This window comes from Microtus ochrogaster, chromosome 1 (assembly GCF_000317375.1).
Source record: "Microtus ochrogaster isolate Prairie Vole_2 chromosome 1, MicOch1.0, whole genome shotgun sequence".
Taxonomy (NCBI): Eukaryota; Metazoa; Chordata; class Mammalia; order Rodentia; family Cricetidae; genus Microtus; species Microtus ochrogaster.
This window is the reverse complement of record NC_022009.1, coordinates 105199988-105222552: the sequence shown is the minus strand read 5'-3', so window position 1 is coordinate 105222552 and position 22565 is coordinate 105199988. Positions and strand designations below refer to the sequence as shown.

General features: G+C 40.9%; 1 protein-coding gene across 5 annotated transcripts in view; it reads left to right on the top strand.

Annotated features, from left to right (window-relative positions):
• Nbea (neurobeachin) overlaps positions 1–22565 on the top strand; it is a 494560-nt gene that overhangs the window by 427750 nt on the left and 44245 nt on the right. For all 5 annotated transcript variants that reach the window (XM_005344001.2, XM_026778835.1, XM_026778862.1 and 2 more), the window contains 2 exons: positions 1532–1651; positions 9533–9685. In XM_005344001.2, the coding sequence (XP_005344058.1) occupies positions 1532–1651; positions 9533–9685 (273 nt within the window). The remainder of the gene's footprint in view (positions 1–1531; positions 1652–9532; positions 9686–22565) is intronic.

Below are 22565 nucleotides of genomic sequence, written 5' to 3'. Positions count from 1 at the left end.
CCGCCTGCATGGCTAGCTTTATACCCGAAATAATTACATGGAAACTATTCTTTTAAACACCGCTTGGCCCATTACATCTAGCCTTTACTCGGCTAACTCTCACACCTGGACTAGCCCATTTCTAATATCCATGTAGCTCACGAGCTGGCTTACCAGGAATGATCTTAACCTGCATCTGCCTGGAGTGGGAGAACCATGGCAACTCTCTGACTCAGCTTCTTTCTCCCAGAATTCTGTTCTGTTTACCGCCTACCTTAAGGGTTGGCCTATCAAGGGGCCTAGGCAGTTTCTTTATTAATAAGAAATCACTCCCACATCATTCCCCCATCATAAGCTTCAGAGAAAAGGGTTAAGTGTGGCAAAATAAATACACATTTGTTTTGTTCTACTAATAGGCAACTAAGGAATCCTTAGTGAGAATGTATATTATTTACTCTTTTTGGAGACAAATTTAGTGATGTTCAAAGCAATGGCTCCCATTCAACGTAAAAACTTCAAAGCAGGCATTAAAATGGGATAAATGCCCAGGTGTTGAGGCAGCATTATCCCAGGCTCCTGCTGTGGGAGACATCCTTATTGATAGACACAGTACTCAGGATACTAACCGAAGGCAACAGTTAGAGAGTTTTGAAATTGTCAAGTCTCAGTCGCATTCACTTTATTTCATTCCTTATTCAACAGATTAGGTAGAGAATCTCTGCACTAGGAGTTAAACTGAGTATTGGAGATGAACTAGAGAATGAGATAGACAGGGGTGCTTTCATAGTGGGGAATGCAGTCAGATAGCTGTATGAACAGTGGTCAGAGTCTGAGGAGATGGCAGCTGCTCGGAACGTACAGGGAATCCAGAATAGTCTGCAGGGGTAAGTGTCTAATGAGGAAAAGGGATGTTTGTACCTTGTAGAAGGAATGACATGCACCAAGGACCAGAAGCTAAAGCAGCACACTAAGACCCCAGCACAGCAGAAGGGAATGTGAGAACTAAGACACTGCATAGTTAGGACTTTCTCCAGAGCTCCATGGAGCTGTCAAGATAACAGAATAGGAATCACATTTCTAAAAGAGCATCAGAGCATCATGTGGACCCTGTGCTTGGGTGGCCCTTCCTAGCTACCCCAAAGTGGACATCACCAAATTAATTCCCCACTCAGAGTGCATGGCTTGTCGTCTTGTAGTTCGTGTGTATAGGCTGAACTACTAGAAAATAAGAAAATCTCCTTTATAAATGCCATGAGAATCATTTACAGAGAAATCATAGAGTACATCATTACTTTGCAGATGAAGAGACATGCTCATGGGACCAGACGACACGCCAGGCTGTAGAGTAAGACATTGTCAGGCTACAATGACACACCACATCTCATGACGCCTTGTGTGGGCTTTTACCTAGGGCTCTGGATTTCTTCTGCCTATGGAGGGCCTCAGAGATACTGTTTTGGGGTTCTTTTGTTTTGTTTTGTTTTGTTCTTGCAAAGAAATTACTATATCTGTGTTTTGTGTGATCCAATGACTGTTTCTTTTCTTTGCTCAGGAGCCATTCACAACCTTCTTCCTCAATGCAAATGATGGGAAATTTGACCATCCGGACCGAACCTTCTCATCCATTGCAAGATCATGGAGAACCAGTCAGAGAGATACCTCTGATGTCAAGGTATATAGTTTATTTATCATTTATAGTCACAGAAATCTAAAACTTGTTGAACATTTTATTTCTAAGTATTAATGGATATATATGACATTTTATATTATGGCTTTGTTCCATTATATTAAAATTGTATACTCCATCTAATCTTAAAGAAAGTCTGTTATCGTTGTGTGACCCATTCAGTTTAATCAGGGCCATCTGTGTGACTGGTATATTGGGAATATCCATTGAAACCTGGAGGGATGGTCACCAGGGGATACATAACTTAAAGAAATGATCCCCCTTTCCTTGAACCCATAAGAAATTTTTCAGCAGTGAAAGCGAGGGCTCCCTGAGGCCCTCCTCCATCCTAACTGTTGATGCAGACATGGGTCGTCATTGGTTGTTCCTGAGAGTTCATGACTGCGATTACTGTGTGTTGCCTAGAAGGTGCTATTTTGCAGTCTTTCTCCCTTCCCCCTGACTCTTACCATGTTTTTATGTCCTCTTCCACAGTGTTCCCCAGCCTTAGAGGGGATGCTATAAATGTCTTATTTAGGGTCGAGCACTCGACCCTCAATTTTAGCACCTCTTACAGCCGTAGTGTCTGCCTGCCTTCTAGCAGCTCACTGAAAGGAGAGGTTTCTCTGATTACAACTGAGAGTGGTAATAGTCTTTAGGTATAAAAATACATTTAGAAGGTGGGTTGACACGCTAGTTAAACAAAGTTGAACTCCTCACTAGGTCCAATGACACCCGCACTGTGGGCTTTTGGGAAAGTTTATAATACCAGATACGGATTTCCTTTTGTGGAAAGGGTCTTATACATAACCAGAGTAGTAGCTGAATCACTTAACAGTTGTGCCATCGTTGCCCAAATGACCAGGATCTTAATGGTGGACGAGGTTGGCATCGTAACTCCCAGCAGCCTAGATAGCTCCTTCCAGCATTTTGAAAGCTATCTGGAAGAGGCTCCCAGCAGCGTTCGAGCTTGATTTCTCTATAGTATATGATCAAGGTGTGTGGTGTCTTAAGCAGTAAGGTCATATTATCTGTTCTGGCGTACAACTAGGAGGAATGACAGAAGCCTTGTTTTAGGGTCTCCTAGAGTCTCCCTAACAATGACTAGCAAGGAGGTGCTCCCTACCTGGCACTGGAGGTTTTTGTTAATAACAAGTAGCTTCAATTAAGAACAATTAAAAACAGTTCAGGATTTTTTTGTTTCAATCAATTAAGGTATTTTCTTTTTTTAAAAAAAAAAAACCCTTATCTAATCCAAATGGTATAATCAGGAGATGGAAAGAAAATCCGTAACTTACCTTTCCTATTATTCATTCAATATTTGGCCCATTGCATAAAACACAGTGGGAATTGAATATGACCTTAATGTGTCATAGTGTTATAGCTGGCCCAGCTTTGGGTTTTTGTAGCCTGGGGCAATTAATAAAGCATTAATGACAAGACCCATTTAAAATGCACGCTTTTCTGTCCAGCCTTAGCCTTTATTTGACTGCCTGGGGATACTAGGCAACGGTACATATTAGATTAAGCTACCACACATAATACCCAGAAAGAGAGCGGAACAATTCTACAGTTGGTACTACTTACTATTTTTAAATACAAAGATCTGATCATTGTTTATATGTGCTTTTTTTTTAAAAAAAAAAAAAAAGAAAGGACTACATGGTCATGATTGATGCATGAGGAAATGTGCTCCTTTTCTCACTCTGTCTGATATTAAGATCACATGATCAAGTTATTTCTTATTCTTTATAGCACTTTTTCTATCACTGCCACTTAGTGCAAAATTGTTAGGTGTCGTCCGGGCGGTGGTGTTGCACGCCTTTAATCCCAGCACTCGGGAGGCAGAGGCAGGCGGATCTCTGTGAGTTCGAGGCCAGCCTGGTCTACAAGAGCTAGTTCCAGGACAGAAACCAAAAGCTACGGAGAAACCCTATCTCGAAAAATCAAAAAAAAAAAATTGTTAGGTGTCACTGAATTTAGGGCCTAGTCCTACAAAAGGGAGCCAGTTAAGCTCAGCTGTTTGATTTACATATTTGTGGCTATCCAAAATATTTATACAAGGCAATACAGTGTCAGCAAACTAAGAATTTTTTGAGTGAATAGAAGCTGTGTATTCACTTCGTTTTCAAAGCAAGTAACAAACGAGGTTGAAGCAGGATGTAGCACATCCGTGTTTTATTTGTTACTATTAAAGTTTATGAGAGTCCATTTTCATTTATACATATGACGTTTAGAAAAAGCAAGGGTTTAACCTGCAGCCCTGCTGAGTTAAATGTGGTGGCCTCACTTACCTAACAGTCTTAACATCCCTAAGGAGTTAAACTAAAATATTTAAAAGCCATCGTTCCAACTGACTGTGGCCGGGAATCAGGGAGGCCTACCCTTGCTTGATCCACCTGGAGAACAAAAAGGAGACTGGGAGCTGGAATGCAGTCCATGAGCAGCAGTGTCTCAGCCTCGTGTCACAAAATCCTATTCCTTTATGGAATTCATTATTTTCATGTTAAGTCAGAGCTGTATTTTATTTTAGCGAACTGTTTCAAGTAGAAATACATCCTCACTGTTTCCTAGCGTCGTAACAGCAAAGAATTGGCATTTTACTTAACTTAGAGGTTCACCCTCACATGCCCACACATACATGGGGTCAGTTATTTCTAATTTATTTATGTAATCACACTTCTCAACTTTCCACCCTGAGCACTGGGTCAGTGCTTCAAGTACCAGAGACCTCAGCAAGCTACATTTCAGTCACTAGACACCCCCCCACACACACACACAACCTTCCTCCTGTTACCATTTAAGGAGCATTCACATTCTTTTGCTAATTGTGGTACTTGACTACCTGAAGTTAGGCATCAAAGAAACCATCAGTGTGACTATTCCTAACCTGGAAGTTTTGGTTTTCATCCCCAAGCAGCCATACTGAACCCCCCCCCACACACACACACACTTAATTGGTGACTAAGGAATGTATTTCTCCACCTAGACATTGTGCAGACTGTGTTTTCAGTTCTCCTTGACCAGCAACCTTGGTTCTTGCATACTGTGTGATTATATCCTGGGCTCTCTTTCTCCAGTCTGTTCACATGTCTGTTCACACAGAGAAATGTACTTCTGTATCCTGGAATGGGGCTCTGTGTACCTTGTATGTATTTATAAAGAGTGTTTCTTAATAATGGGGCCAGTAGTTCAATGCCATCTGCATGTTTAATTTTTAAACATATTATCAAACCATCATCCCCAGTGATGACAGTTCCCTCCCTAAAGCCATATGCTAGGCTGCTCCTTCCCCATCCCCAAGTCATCCTGCTGTAAGAACTAATGTGGTTGCTGGTGCTCTGGAAAGTGCATCAGGGAGTGGACAACACTGTCTCTATGCACAGCACTTTTCTGTACTTATTTACCATAATACAAGCTGAGCTCCGAGGTCCAGGACAGCCAGCGCTACAGAGAAACCTGTCTCGAAAGAAGGAAGGAATGGAAGGGAGGGAAGAATGAGAAAGGAAAAGAATAAATTGCAGGCAGTATGGCTTCCATCAGGTTTCTATTTCATGTGTGTACACACCTGTGAGTGTGTGTACCCAATCACATATGTCCACTTGTGTTCTGATACTTACTGTTACAGCATCAGAATGTATGTCTTATAACAAAATGTTAGAATGTTTGAGGTTTTTGGGAATAATAACTGGTGAGTTGAAATTTTTAAGTGCATGGTTTAGTACATCTATTAAGGTATTTTTACTCTAAAATCATGATCGATTTAGTAGAGAAGAGTGAGTTACTAGGAATAATCCCACTAACTTCTGGAGCAAGGATTTTTATTTCTGGTCTCTACTGTGTAATACTGCAGTTGACATGTTTTCAAAGAAACATGTTTTTGTTTCCGGAGAAGAAACCTATCTCTGCACTATCTACTGACTTAGACAACCCTGCAAGGGAGGCTGAATGTGGTGGTGGATGGTTTCATTCTGTCTCTCTCCATTAATGTCAGTTTCTTCCTGTGCTAATGAACGCAAGATGAGTAGGAAGGGGAGCTGCCCAAGTGACCTCTGAGGAGAGCTCCCAGGAGTGGAGTCAAATCAGTTAGTTTTGGCTCTGGGGTTTTGTATTTTGATTTTAAATTTCTTTCCTTCAGCCATGCCCTGCCAGTGGAGCTTTTCCACTTAGAGGTGTTTTTACACTAATTTTCCCTAATACCTTCCAAAGTTGTCACCCTACTTTCTGAGCAGCTATGTAGATGTTAGAAAAGGTGGCTGTGACACAGTGTCATTAAGGTGACATAGTGTAAATTAATGCAGTTAATGGAGGTGCTCACACTGCCTCAGTGACCCATTATGAGCTCCTGTGGAATTAACAGATGCCCAGGCATCAATCTTTTGGGAAAAGGATAGGAAAGCGCTGGCAGCTTTAAAACCTCACAGTGAATTATATTAGGAAAGTGAAAACGTCTGGGTTAGATTTGATTTCACCAGGAAGCCATAAAATGGTGCGGCTCTCAGCAAAATATATTAAACTGAAATGTCAGATTTGATGCAATAGGTACACAATTATGATAGTGTTAATAGTGGTCTTCTATCATCCTAAGACATACTTTCCAGTTCAATTTCTCAGCAGCTTGAACTTGTCATAAGCTTATAAATTAGAAATTGTGTTTGAGGATATTTTCCTATTTTTGACAGGACGCATATACTACTATTAACTGTACCGTAGGGTTTTAGTGTAGCTGTTGAAATAAACTAGAAATCACATTTGCAGACACAGAATTCCTGTTACAATAGCCACTTTGCCATTTCTTTAATAATATTCTGTGTCTTACTGTACTATTTTTTGTTTAGTGAAATTTAAATTCTTTGAATTTTTTTCCTTAAAGAGAAACTGTTTAACTGGGGTGTGGTGGAGGGAGGCTGCAGTAACCCGAACAGCAGTTACCTTGGCCAGCTTTGTCTAACACTCCTGCATGGAGGCAGAGCAGACTGTGTTCCTTTTAAGAAACATTTCACAGTTTACAAATATGCTTTTGGTTGGTCTGCTAAGGGCTCAAAGCAGCTCATTTTGACAAGGAGTTTCCTAAATATTAAGAGACTTTCAGAAGCCTCCTTTTGGTCTCCTGGTTACTAGCTAATGTCTGCCTGAGGCTCCACACTCCTTGTACCCCATGACTCTCATCCTCTGGGGCCTTGGCTCTGTCCTCTGGGTCTTTTCTTTTTCATGCATTGCCTCTTCTTGAAGTTGAATGCTTTTCTGCCTGCTTTCTTTGTAGGAAGTTGGACCAAGGTCCCTTTGCCTATTGGACTAGCAGCTATAAGAACACATAGAAACCCTGTATGTTTAATTATAGTTCAGTATTAGAAAAAAAACTTACTCAAATCTTTTGAGGCAGGAGGCTGTGACTTAGAACACTATCCCTAGACTTCACTGTGTGGCTGTACAGATGTGCGAACACCACCTTAAGCTGGCTGCACCTAGCTCTTGGGGGACTTTCTGCACCCCTGTCTTGAGCTTCACCCTGTGGCTACATTCTGTTAGTTACTCTGAAACTGACCCCGAGCCAGCCTTTCATTTTGGCAATCTTTTGCTATGTGAGAGTAGACCTTTGTATATCAAAACCCTGCCTCAAACCTGAGCAGTTTCTTCCTTATCTGTCATAGTACCATGTCCGTATATCCCTGGTCATGACCTATATCTAGGTCATTCTGCCTAGAAAGTTCCATGCGCACAAGTTCCTTAGGTACTTTGAGGGATGCAGTCTTGTTAAACTTCCCTACTCTGCATCACTCAGGGACCTTTTCTTCTGATTCCTCAAAGACCACCCCACTGTAGCATCTCACCTCCCGAAACCTGCCTCCTTCCTAGTCCCAAAACCAGTGCCTCACATTTTAAGCTTTTACTAGTACTGTACTTCTCCTTTAATTCTAACTTTCTGTTTCTTTAATTTATGTCTAACAGAACACCCCAAAACTTAGAAATTTAAAACTGTTCCTTGGCAGTATGCAATCAGAGTTCAGGCTCAGCCAGGATATCTGGACTTCATGCCATAGGATACCTAGGCTGCTTGGCTGAGCAAATTTCTCACTTCTCTTTGCATCTATGTTCATATCTATAAAACACGATGGTGAGACGTCCATCCTGTGAAGTGTTTGTCAACACTAAGAAAGTACAGGTAGAGTACTTAGAATGATGGCAGAGCTCAGTAAGACCTGGTAATGCCATCTTCAACTTTAAAACTGAGTGACCCAAAGTATGATTTCAGTGATTCTGGTCTGGGACAGGAGATGACGATGTCATTCCACAAAACCGGCTAGACCTCAAAGGTGATGCTCTCATAGTTTTTGTAATATTATTAAAATAAAAAAATCTCTTAAATAATATCAGTATAAATATAATGAGATGCTAATAGTATCCTACATTTACATTACCAATTTTCAATAAAATTGGCTAAGTGAAACAAAATTGTAAAGCTTTCAACTTTATGTGCTGCATCAGCTGCTTCTCCCTAGACTTCTATGGCTTTACTCTCTCCTCCTTCTCCATCAAAAACACCAAATTACCCTCAATTTCTTTTTCAGAATAGTCCATTGCAGTTGCTCTGGTGTCTTTACACCCCCTGTGGCCTTACCAATAAGCTGTTCAAAATCAGACATTTCTTGATACCTACTTTAAAACACATCTGTCTGGTGATTGTTGTGACTCTTGGGAAAGATTCCTTCAAACTTTAAATTTCGACAGTTCATCTTAACAGTACAGATAACATCTGCTTTACAAGCATGTCCTATTGGCCAGATGAGGAAGAGAAGGGAAGGTCCTCCCTGGAAACACTGCTTCGTAGCACTCCTCCCATTCCAGCCCTCTGAACTGTTGGACTGCAGCCCTTGCCTGTCTGCATTGCTCTGTTATTGGTGATAGCCAGCTTGTGGCACCATCCTTTCCGCTGTGCCTAGAGTAAAGCCCTACCATGACTGACAGAAAGCATGCTTATTTACCTTACAGATTTCCTTCCAGCCCCTTCTCTCAAGAAAGAGACCTTCTACACATAGGTCTTTCTTTGAACTTGCATTTCACATATATAGTGTCACTGGAGTTCCCCTTTTCTCGGCATCTCTGTGGCCTTACTCAGCCCCGAAATAATCTCTCAGAAACGATATTATATGCAATACTGTTTGGTCAATAACTTAAGCTTATTTCTAGCTAGCTCTTACATCTAGAATTAATCCATTTCCATTATTTTATATTTTATCATGGTGCTCCTGGCCTACCGGCAAGGTTCCAACTGACAACTCATGTCTTTCCCCTCTGGCAGCTACATGGAGTCTCACTGGCTCTGCCTTCTTCCTCCCAGCATTCAGTTCAATCTTCCCCGCCTTGCTCTATTCAGACCTATCGCAGACCAAAACAGCTTCTTTATTTGTTAACCAATAAAAGCAACACATATACATAAGGACTTCCCACACCAGTGATACTTTGTTGTCATAGTTTGTTAATGTACATAAAAGGTCCCTAAGCAGCATAGAGTTGATGGTACAGCTTCATACATTTATCTATTGGCACTGTTGTAAGCTGCTGTTACTTTGTGTATCCATTCATCACTGTTTTTGTTTGTTTGTTTTACTGAAGATTAAACATAGGGCCTCTCCAGCACTCTACGCAAGGGTTCTCTACTACTGAGCTACACACTCCCTCAACTCTCTGGCCTGTGAATTCAGAGTAAAGAAAGGATAATAAAGTGAATTGTGTAAATGTTTCATCTTCTGAGATTCCTAATTGTTTTCAAATGGTGACTAGAACTAAAATTAGGTCAAGGATTTCTTTCCTTTTATAGTTGGTAAAAGTCAATTGTTTTGCTGATTTTACCAACTGGCTACTAAGCTGAATCCCTTTTCTGCACAGGAACTAATTCCAGAGTTCTACTACCTACCAGAGATGTTTGTCAACAGTAATGGGTACCATCTGGGTGTCAGGGAGGACGAAGTGGTGGTGAACGATGTGGACCTTCCCCCCTGGGCCAAGAAGCCAGAAGACTTTGTGCGGATCAACAGGATGGTAAGAGAACTGTTTTCTGCTAGAACAGGAATGAGAAGTTCGTGTCTTCTGTGGGTTTGTTTTTACCTGTTGCCAGGTTCCTCCCCATCTATAATTACAAGGTTCAAACCTAAGAAGCAGTGACAGACCCCTGCTGTCATCTTCTGATGGCAGCCATTGTAGAGCAGACTTTTTCTCTGAGGAGGGTTGATGGGGAGGTATTTCAGGGCTGCATGTTCCCTCAGGAGGGGGCAAGCAGACAAGTGGCTGCTGACTAACATCACAAATTCTGAGGTTTAAAATAAATGTCCTTTCCTTATTTTTGTCTATTGTAACCAGTGCATCTGCATACCTTTCCCACCCATAAAAGTATTCAAGATAGGAGAAAGCTACAATTGGAAAGGTTTCATTCATGGGAAGTGTATGCTGTGAAACACTTCTTGTTGTAATGCTCCTGGCCTGGAGGAAGCCACCCATCTTACAGCATCTAAAATACACATGGCAGAGGTCTGGGTGTTCAAATACCTATGTAAATAAGGTCTGCCTGTGGAGATTTTCTAGATTTAAATATATTTTATTACAGTTAAGGAGATTTTCATCTCGCTGTGGTTATGGTGCGTGGGAAATGAGCAGTGCTGTAGTGTACTGAAAATGTCAAGAATTGCTAAGACAATGGAGACAGTGGCCCAAAAAGCCCATCTTTAGTCCTGTTTCTAGTACTCCCAAGTCTCTTCATCTGTCTAATAAATCTGTTTTCCTCTTTTGGGCAGTTTATTTGTGAGTCAGAATCCACAAAATTTCCTCACAGCACGATAGAAGTCATGTTTCCCATTGGAAAGGGTATTATTGATATAAAATTGGCCTATTGAATAATTCACACACAGAGATTTAACCTGAGTGGGTTTGGCCTGCTCAGAGCTGTGCAGCCTTCACCACAATCAGTCTGGAGGTGTTTTGTCATTTTATAATGACCCCTGACCCGTTGGTTTCTCTCCCTCTTTCCTCAACTTCCCCATCCCACCATCCATGTCCAAGCCATGCTAACCTACTTACGCCCCCCTGTGCTTCTAATCTTCCACCTTTGGGCCTCTCTAGCCTGTCGCAGACATTTCATATGTGCAGTCCTGAGACACAGTTCTGCATGTCCTTCCCATGCTGTGCTTTGTGTCGCACTCTCAGTAACAACTTTTATTTTACAGCAGTATTATCTGTCTTTAAGAATATTCATCTTTTGAAATACTTCAATTTTTTTAATTTCTTTTTTTTTTTATTAAGAAAGAAAAAAATTTTTCCGCCACCTCCCCGCCTCCCACCCCCCCCCCTCTCCCCCCCCCCAACCTCCCCCCTCCTAACCTGCCCCCCTCCTCTCTCCCTCCCTCTCGAGTCTGAAGAGCAGTCAGGGTTCCCTGCCCTGTGGAAAGTCCAAAGTCCTCCCCCCTCCATCCTGGTCTAGGAAGGTGAACATCCAAACTGGCTAGGCCCCCACAAAGCCAGAACAAGAAGTAAGATCAAAACCCAGTGCCATTGTCCTTGGCTTCTCAGCAGCCCTCATTGTCCGCCATATTCAGAGAGTCCGGGTTTATCCCCTGCTTTTCGAGTCACAATTCAGCTGGCATTGGTGAGCTCCCAATAGATCAGCCCCACTGTCTCCGTGGGTGGTTGCACCCCTCTTGGTCCTGACTTCCTTGCTCATCTTCTCCCTCCTTCTGTTCCTCATTGGGACTTTGGGAGCTCAGTCCAGTGTTCCAGTGTGGGTCCATCGCCAGATGAAGGTTCTATGGTGATATGCAAAATATTCATCAGTAAGGCTATAGGATAGGATCATTTCAGGTTCCCTATCTTCAGCTGCCCCAGGAACTAACTGGGGACCTCTCCTTAGGCACCTGGAAGCCCCTCTAGGTCCAAGTCTCTACCCAACCCTACGATGGCTCCCTTAATTAAGATATGTGCTTCCCTGCTCCCCTATCCTACCTTCCTGTATCCCAATCATCCCGTTGAAGAAGCTAAATAAGAAGGTGAACCCAAAGAAAAACATATAGCTATTCTCCTGGGTAGGGGAAGTAGACAAGATTGCCAGGCAAAAAATCGGGATCTTAAGGGTGGGGTGGGAGGGGGGTAAGGGGAGATGGGGAGAAAAAAGTGAGAAGGGTTGGATGGGGAGAACTTGGAAATACTTCAATTTTAGGAACTGTTGCTGATATAATAGTCTTATACTTAAAAAACACCATATAAAGGCTGGACAAGGTGACACCTGCCTTTTTTTAAAAAAAAAGTTTGTTTGTTTGTTTATTTATTTATTTATGTATTTTACATCCCAATTGCAGTTTTTCCTCCTTCCTCTCCTCCCTCCTGTGTGTCCCCCCCACACACACACATTCACTCCTCCTCCTTTTCTCTTCAGAAAGGGGCGGTCCTCCCATGGATATCAACAAAACATGGCATGTCAAGTTGCAGGAAAACTAAGCCACATCCCCTTGTATTACACCTGGACAGGGTAATCCAGAATGAGAAAAAGGTTCTCATTTCTCACACAAGAGTCAGAAACAGCCCCCTGTTGTTAGGAGTCCCACAAGAGAACCAAGAGACCCAAATCACACAGCTGCCACTGGAGATCCAAACAAGGTCACATTTCCCACTTGCATCATGTCAGTGTCAATGCCACCCATTTCCTTTAGGAAGGGGGTGCCCTCTTAGTTAAAGGGTGAAGCAAAGAAAAGAGAGGAGTGGAACACTGAGAAGACAGGCCAGTGAGAGTGAGAGTTCTCTGGCAGGAAGAAAAAGGACCTAACTTTAAAGGTGAGAAAATGGCCTGTAGTGTATTACCCACCCAGGTGGTCTGATGCCTCTCCAGGAGGGCTCATTGTCCGTGGGAGGTTGTGAAAAGCATGGAGACAACTAGCTTTAGCATTTAGAGAGAAGTCATCTATCTGAGATTGCCTTTTCATTGCAGTGATTTGGTCAAACTTCATAAGAAGGAAAGAAGTCACTGGAGAGAAAGTTGATGTATGGAATCTCCTGCAGTTTTCACAATAAGCCTTTAATCCCAGATAAAAACAGAGTGGTGAACTACTCAGTTATAGTAAATTAGCTGTTGCAGAAAATAACCTGTGCAGAATGCTCTGCAAAGTAGGGGCACAAGTAGCTAGTGGTACTCAGTGGTGAGACGCTCGCTGTCTGTCCTGTGAGAACCAGAGTGACAGCAGCAGGTGGAAGGACCACCGTTATGAGGGTGCACAACCCAGAAAAGCAGAGAGCAGTGGACTTGACTGACTGACCAGCCAAGGCCCCAGGGCAATTAGTCCACAGTATAAACTGGTCCTCACTGTCCTGCCTCTTCCTATTGTCCTCTCTGCCCACAGTTCATTCTGGTCAGTTCACTGGCATATTTGAGTACAAGATACTGTGAAACCAGACTTGCAGAAACTTTCATTTTAACAAATAGAGCTGGAAAAGTGAGTGCTAAAAAGGTTAGATTGTTATACACAAAGCAACCAGGGACCTTGCCCTCACCTAACTTCATATGGAATATCAGCCCAATGGATCACAGACAAGAATACAAAATCCAGAATTTAAACTGTCTAGAAAACATGGAAGAATCTATACTTGTGGATTTAGGTTAGAAAAGGATGCCCACATATGATACAAAAGTACAGTCCAGAATAGAAACACTGACAGCCAGGACATCACTAAAGCGTCTTGGTTTTGAATATTGGTAAGATAAGAAATTTTTTTTTTTAAAAAAAGCTACCTTTGCCAGGAGGTGGTGGCACACGCCTTTAATCCCAGCACTCAAGAGGCAGAGGCAGGTGGATCTATGTGAGTTAGAGGCCAGCCTCGTCTACAAGAGCTAGTCTAGGACAGGTTCCAAAGCTACAGAGAAATCCTGTTTCAGAGAAAAAAAAAAGAAGAAAAGAAAGGAAGAAAGAAAGAAAGAGAGAAGAAAATTAAAAATAGTTCAAGCTAGAAAAGGCTTTTTAAAAAAACACAGGACTCAGTTGAAAAAAGACTACTCACACCAGACAATCTGAATTTGCTCTCCAGGTCCTACAAGATGAAAGTAGACAAGCAACCCCCACAAACTATCCTCCAACTATCCACACTCTTGGCATAGCATGTACACGTGTGATACACATGCACATGTGTAAATAACTAAATGTAAAAAATAAGCTAATCAAAGACTGGGACTTGAAATTTAAAGCAAGTAGTCAAAAAACAAAAATAATAAAATAATAATTAATAAATATTTCCTAAAAAGTGAGACAAAATATTCTCCTGTCCCCCCCAAAAAAGCACACAGATAGCATCTTCCTCCTGAGCAATGGAGCATACTAGATACTCATGCCTTTAAATGTATCACATCACTCCAGAACCTCTCTTACTCATCTGCACAGGCAGCCACAATCAGCTTTTATTCCCCTTAGGACTGCCTTCTTTGCATTTGACTTTTTTATCATGATCCTTGAGTCATCTTGATTGTATTCTTGTTGTGCTGCTCTCTCTCTCTCTCTCTCTCTCTCTCTCTCTCTCTCTCTATCTATCTATCTATCTATCTCTCTGTGAGTGTGTGTGTACATTAACATCACATTATAAGTACCACCAGTCAATATTATTAGTTCATGCAGTAGCTAGTGTTGGCGCTAGAGTTGTTTCCAGATCTTGGCTGTATTGAGTAAGGCTGCTGTGAATATTGACATAACACCACTTTTCTATTGTACAAGTTTCCAGAAAAAAAAATGGGTTTTTATATCTTTAGAGTACATACCTAGGGAGCTAGAGAGATGCATCAGTGGTTAAAACCACTGACTGTTCTTCCAGAGGACCCAGGGTTAATTCCCAGCAACCACATGGCAGCTCACAACTGTCTGTAACTTCTGTTTCAGGGGATCTGGCACCTTTGCCTCCATCCACCTATCACTTCCTGTTTTTTGTTTATTTTCTGTTTTTAAATTGCAGTCATTCTGTTCTTAAATTGCAGTCATTTTACAATTTTAATATTTTAATATATCATTATACAATAAATGACTTGGATACTTCTTTGTGTTTATTAGATAGATGCTAAAACATTTTTACATATTTTAATAAGACAATGAATAGTGACTTATAGATACAAGCTTGGTTTTTTTCATTGGAGTATTTTATATGCTTCCCAAATTAGTAATCTTATTTTAAATATGCCTAATGAATAGAAAGGTAGGTCTTGTTTTTGAAGACAAATCCTCAAGGCAAGCAATATCCTGCTTTAGGGTGTAGTAAAAGCTAATAATTATCTGGACAAGAAATCACGTAATTACTATTTGTAGAAACTAATCAAGCAAAATGATACATTCTTAATTGAATCTGCAGAAAAATGTGCAGTGAGTCATTTAGTGTGATGGCATTACAACCAACCCAGTGAACTTGCCACACAGGGCTATTTCTAGATTTTCTGTAAATGGGATTATATGAGATTGTTATGGTTATTTTTCTAAGCTGTATTGCCACTGGGATCCCTTCTTTCCCTCCCTGTGAGAATAGTCTGCCAACCTTCTCCCACATTTAGAGTCTGTGAGCTTTGTAGACTGATAAAAACCAACCCACGTTAGAATATTGCTGTGCCTACCATGACACATGCTTCACTCACCCAGTGTCAGGGACACAACCCTTCTTCCTTTTGAATCAAAGCTGTTTGTGCAGTGACACCCTCAGCAACCTGCCTGTATTTTCTCACTTGGGAGCTTGAAGATGTAACTCAGGCAAACACTATCAACTGAAACATCTTCTGCCTAGGTTTCCCCCACTTCCGATTCTAAACCAAATTTTCTCTTATATTACTAATGAGTCTGTGGAGACCTGTAAAGAAATCCTTTGCTGTGTGCTTGATATTTTGGGACCTTCCATTGTTCCATTCTCTGCTGTCTGTCACCCAGGAGCCATGCCTGGATAAGTAGATGGTTTGCATAAAGATCCAGCATACAGTGTATGGCTTTAGAAGTCTTCCCTCTGGGCCTTTCTTAAAAAAAGCGCTCTCTTGTGCATCAGCTGGATGATAGTTCTGTGGCATGTCTGTGGCAGCCAGTTTTGCTTCTGGGTTAGTGTTGCCTCTGGGAATTTCTGAGCAGCAGAACTATAAAGGGACATGTCACCAAGTATGACTGCATCCTCAACGGCCACTCTCAGGGTCACCAGCTCGAAGTCTACATCCACAGCGCAGATTCTCTACTCTGGCTAGCTTCCCCATCTGCTGATATGGGGTGATCATACCGATGTGCAGAATCATGGCAAACAATGGGTTTGTACTAAATATCAACAGCTTGCTATGTATTTCTAAGTTTTGCCAAAGCTACATTTATTTGGTGTGTGTTTCTATAATATAGAAAGCCTATATTCCAAATAAAGTACGATGTAGAAGCATTTACTTCTTTTCTAAATTCTGTGATGGCAACTCCCCGTTACTTAAGTGTTTTGTTAAAGTTTCTGTGTACTTATTGGATAGTTCCTATAGGATTTAGTTACTCTGAAATAGGCCTGGAGGGGAGTATAATATGGTCTGTTACATATTAATATGGACCAGGATTATCTCCAGTTATTCACAAAAGTTCTTTGTACTGAGCCTGATGTACAAAATGAGAATGTCATATATCCCAGAGAAATGACATTCACTCTGGTAAAAGTCCTTCATCTCTTTGTGTGGATCAGTATCCTGAACCCATTAACATTCCCTCCTCCTCTCAAGCTGTCATTAAGAAGTCAAGGCTGGAGAGGCTGTGGAGGAAGGGGTTCCTTCCCTCATCCATTGCTGGTGGTAATACAAACTTGTGCAACCACTTTGGAAAGCAGTGTTTCGGTTTCTCAGGAAATTCGGGATCAACCTACCCCTGGACCCAGCAATACCACTCTTGGGAATATACCCAAGAGATGCCCAATCATACGACAAGGGCATTTGTTCAACTATGTTCATAGCAGCAATATTTGTAATAGCCAGAACCTGGCAACAACCTAGATGTCCTTCAATGGAAGAATGGATGAAGAAAGTGTGGAATATATACACATTAGAGTACTACTCAGCGGTAAAAAACAATGACTTCTCAAATTTTGCATGCAAATGGATGGAAATAGAAAATACTATCCTGAGTGAGGTAACCCAGACCCAAAAAGATGAACATGGGATGTACTCACTCATAATTTGTTTCTAGCCACAAATAAAGGTCAGTGAGTCTAAAAAAAAAAGAAGTCAAGGCAAAGGAGAGAAAAATAGTTGCAGGAAAGGGAAAGTATGACTGGTTTTTAAATGTGGGCTCTGCCATAGCTTGTGGCAGATGAACAGGTGTCTCATACATGGGCAGCAGCCTTTGCTTGTCTGCAGATCATTTACTAGCTTTGAGAACCAAAGCTTTATTATTAGTGCGTGATGATTGCACAGACTCGTATAGTTCATATCTGTCTATAATGTTCTTCATCCAAAGTCCTCCCCTAGGTTTTGGCTTGTCCTGATACGGTCGTAATCTGTTGTTGCAGTTAGTGTTGTTGCTTTTGTTGTGACACTAACACATACAGCTGCTTCTGTGTTGTGAAGACAATGACCAAGATGTGAGTGAATGTAGTCAAAAAAATTTGTTTCACTGAGAAGTTGTAAAATTTGAAATTTGGTCTCATTAGAAAAAACCTGGATCTTAATGTCATTCCTTTTTGTAGACGTCTCAGTAAATTCTAAATGCTTTGTTTGCACAGCAAGCAAGCATGGGCTTAATTTATCTACATACAGCTAAGCTGATCACAGCCAACTTCCTTACAAAGCATTGATAAAGCCTTGTGTTCAGTTCTAACATGATTAGCATCTGACCTCTTGACAAAGGACAGAAATAGAAAGTCTTTCTGATAGTATTACCCTAATGCTGGCTTCATCAATCATAATCTACCCATTTCTAATTTGTTTTAGAATAAAAGGCCTTCCATGGATGTGAAGTGATAATGTTGCCCTGCCCTCTGCCCTGTTGAGTCTTAGGGCTTGGCCAAAGAGCACAGGTTGCATGCACACACACACACACACACACACACACGGCCCACTGAGGCCCTGGGCTTTTGTTCATTCTGCTTCACGTCCTTTGCAAATTTTTCCTATTTTGAAGAAAAACATACAGTAGGTAACAGTTTTAATTTCAGATACTTTACTAACATGTGAAGCAGTATCTTGCTTACAAAAGAATGCTGGTGATGTCCACTTCACTTAACATAGCTAGTGAGCACTCCAGACAGTTCTCATGCATCACTGACCAGGCAAAAATCCCTACCCTCATTGCTTCTCTTCAATCAAGGCAGACCAACAAACTTACTGTCAGCATGAGAGTTCTGGGGCTGCCAGAGTAGAACTGAAATCCATCAGGAAGCATTTCTAGATGTAATGGGGACATAGAGGGGAGAGTGAAGGTAGTGAGACCCAGTTAGTCCGTTCTTCATATGCTCTAATGTTAGACCCCACGGTCCCCTCCGTGACTTTTATTAGTGACAGTTTTTTCTCAGTTTCTTCATCTTACAGAAGCAGGGAAAGAGTCAAGACTGCATTGCATGTAGGCTGCGCACACATAGCAGAGACTTACAATATTTCAATTTGTTTTGTTAGGGTGAAGGGAAGAGGGTTATGGCATGGCATGGCATGGGGCAGGGAGACAGACTGAAGTCAGTCTTACCCCAGTAGACTCTGATCTGTTGAGCACATAGACAGCTTCTTATCCTTATACCTACAAGGACAGGGTCTGGCGTAGGTAAATGGGCCAGAGTTTGGGACACCTTATTCTTTCGCATTTGGTAGAATATGCTTGGGAAATCAGAGGATTTTATCTATTTTGTCACCTTTCCCTAGGATCTAGAACACTGTCTGTCTCCAAGGCATGCTCTCTAACTGAGGATATGCACTATACTTTTGAAACAATGAAGTGTTACTTGGTAATAATTCCTTATTTTTGAATTGCACTTTCCAATTTGTATGTAAATAGATTTCATAGGTAACTATGTGTGCTGCCACTGTGTTATGACAAGAAGATGTTTGTGAAGAGCATGCATGCCCCCTTTTCTCACAGAAGAAAAGACAAGTGAAAGAATAAACACCTGACAAGAATGGGTTCAACTCAGAAATACACAAGATGAAGCGGCTCTCCGGCCAGTGAGAAAGGGGCAGAAAGACATGGGATCAGACCCAGGTTCTGTGCCCTATGCCCCAATGGAGTCTTTATCTGTATTAGAATACCCTGAAAAATTCCAGAGGCAGCAATGAAAAGTTTGAAAGGCTGGGGTGTGCAGCGCTACGCTGACTAAGTTAAGCATGGAGGAACCTGGTGAGGTTAGGGTATAAGAAAAGGTACAGGGCATGTTTGGTTTTTGAAGTCTGCTCCATGAATAGACTTCCATGCACTGGGGTTAGAGACAGAAGTCAGTTGTATTGTAGTGAGCCATTTGGAGGCAGGGAGGCCCAGGAAGTCATTTTGGGTTATAGTACATCCAGCCATCAATCATGTAATTTAAGGCTATTTGTAGAATATTTTAACACACATTACCCACCACAATCATTTAAAGCAGCTTTGTTGAGCTAGGCATATTATCCCAGCACTCAGGTTACTGAGACAAGAGAAGAACTGAGAGAGAGTTCAAGCCCAGCCTGGGACCCATGATGAATTTAAATCTGGCCTATGCCACATAACATGACCATATATGTGTGTGTATATGTGTGTATGTATGTATGTATGTATGTATGTATGTATATGTCCAATTAAGTTTATTTAAAACATATTATGTATGTAACATAAAGCATAAATATAACACAAATATATGTCCAATTATGTTTATTTAAAACAGTAATTGAGTAACTAAAGTTACAGTTACTAAAATTTCAATGCAATCACGGGAGAAAAAAGCTAGCTAGACATTAGAGGAACTTGAATGCTTTTCTCATTATCTGCTTGAATACAGGTATTCAGAGAGTTTTTTTTTTTTTTACTGAAAACAGATCTTTGATAGAATAAAAGGATGGATGTATTTTTTTGAAAAGATAATAGATTTATTTAAATATACCACATATAAAAGGTCATCCATAGAGTACAAATCACTGCAAATATAGGGGGAAATGTACACTCAATCTAAGTTTCTTTTAAAATGTGTAATTTTTATTTATTTATTTAAGATTTCTGTCTGTTTTACTTAGTATAGAAGACATAGAAATTGCATTCCAGTATGTAAAAGAATTCACACAGTAAATTTCCTTTTTTCGTTTTCCTGAGTTTTAGAGAGGCTTTATCCCAAGTACATTAGTGTAAGACTTTCCATGTAATTCCCATGGGCAGAGATGGGGATGAGATTTAGGTAGGTGCTATCCATCTGAAAGACACCACTCTACTGCATATCTCCCTTCACTTCCTTCCTTCCCCATCCCCAGGGTAGACTTATGGATTGGAAATTGGGTTATCTAGGCTTAAAGCAATTGCCTCTGCCTCGAGATGTGCAAGGAGATGTTCAAGAAGCTATTAGGGCCATTACAACACTAATAGCTTAGTAATCGAGTATTTTTTTCATATTTTCCAGTGTAAGCACTGTACTAAAATCTTATTTCAAAGTGTAATGTGTGTCTGTGCATGCAAAAAAAGCTCTGAAAAAAAAAACAAATGAGCACAGGCATGTGTTGAGTAGCAGGTAAGTGCCGTTGCCGTGGAGTGGACTTCCGTTCCGCTTGAGGTGACAGTCAGTACCCAGTTCCTGGATGTGCATTTGACTTTGAACTGGATTTAGCTTTCAAGTGTTCTAAACTTGGGTTTTCTTTTCCTCTTTCATAGTGATGAACAAGGTAGTTATTAATAAGACTTGTCATCTTCACTCCTACCTCATTTAATTTTATGAACGAAGAAACTAAGCTATCCAGAGCATTTAACTGACATTGTCAGTTGATTCATCATGCTGCCTCTATTGTGTAGACCACACTGGAGCAAATAACAGTAGATAGCAGAAAGATTTTGAGTTTCATTAAATTTATTATGAAAACTATGAACTAATAAGATTCAAAGCTGAGAGGAAATGGATTAATACCAAGCAAGATATTAAAATATAAAAATGGATGCCTAGAAGCCTTACAGAAATTTAGTGAAATTTCTCTACACTCTCAGAAAAATCCAAAGCTTCTATTTTTAGGTGAATTCTACTAAAATTTTCAAGAGATAATGAACTCAATTCTTATACAGAGTGCCCCCCAGAAATCATGGAAAGCCATTTTAGGAGGGTAATAGGATTGTGATTCCAACAGTAATTAAAGGGGAAATTAAGAAAAAAAAAGAGCAAGTGCAACTTCATATACATTAGCTAAGATGCTAAAAGTATTTGCTGCTCTCGCAGGACCCAGATTCAGGTCTCAGCTCCCACATGTGGCTGCACACAACCACCTGTAACTTCCAGTTCCAGGAAATGGGATATGGTATTCTGGCATCAAAGGGCACATACATGAGCATGGGAACATTCAGTTCAAAGCCAGCCTGGTCCACAGAGTGAGTTCCAGGGCTACGCAGAGAAACCAGTTTTAAAAAAAAAAACTAATAAAGTGAACAGAGGGTTTAATAAGTAATTTCTAGGATACCCAGAAGACCAATAAACATTTCTTTAAAATAGCTAATTTTTTAGTAATCAGAGGACTATAAGCTAAAACAGTTATCATTTTGTATCTATCATAATAGCCACAATTAGAAACATGGTCACACCAAAGGGGGGTGCATATTGAGGCACTATGGACGATTAGGACTGGATACAGGACAGCCTTTCTAAAGAACAGCAGTGACTTGGGAGGAGGAAACTAACACCATGAGTGGAAGGTGAGGCACTAGTCTATTCCAGACGAAATTCACACACATCCGAGAGCTGTGGGAGGGAAATGGGCACAGCCTGTGTCTCCCGGGCTGTCCCTGCAGTGTGAGGAACAGTGAACTGGCGGCACACAGGTTGCCATAGGCAGATCTCAGGCGTACAGGACAGAATGAGGTCCTAGGCCGTGGCTCTAGAGCAGACACACACACAACAGAGGATGTTTCTTCAGAGCAGCAGGAATCATTAACCATTGTTGCCAGTGGTGGAATAGGAAGGCAAAGAGGGGTCCTGAGATGAATAAACGCATTTTAAAAACTCAGAGTACTGGAAAGCCATTATTCTCTCTGTCCCTCATTATTGAGTTAGCCATTTTATTCAATAATGACTTTATCCTAACAGAATATGTCTGTCAATCTTTCAGTGGTCGCTCTAAGATTTATTTACATGGTTGCTGTCTAGCAAATCATGTGGTTAAAAACAATCCAAACTTCCATTAAGTATTAATTCCACAGCTGTTCTCAGTTCCTGGGAGGAGATTTGAATGTGACCTCTCAACAGTGACCCTGCATGATATTCAGCTTTTTTATCCTTCTCTCATGTAGACACGGCATTGACATGATGGCCAACAATTATACTCATTTTTTAAAATGACTATGATACTGAATTGACAAAAATTACACAAACAGATATAATCTACAAAAATTTAACTGATCATTTTATTTTTGTCTTGTTGCTCATATTCTGGTCTGAACGGTTATTTTAATATAAGTAAAATGGAGCATAAAATTCTGTTTAGTTTTAGTAAGTAAATGCTGTTTTCACAAAATCTTAGTACTTAGATTTTTGGATAAGAATTATACAGAGTGATTGTTATAAGTGGCACTCTTAAAAAAGTAATCAGGAAAAGAATAGCAGGGATGAAGTATTAAGTGTGGGAAGAGATAAAAAGCACTATTGAGGGGCTGGAGAGATGGCTCAGTGGTTAAGAGCACTGCCTGCTCTTCCAAAGGTCCTGAGTTCAATTCCCGGCAACCACATGGTGGCCCACAACCATCTGTTATAAGTGGCACTCTTAAAAAAGTAATCAGGA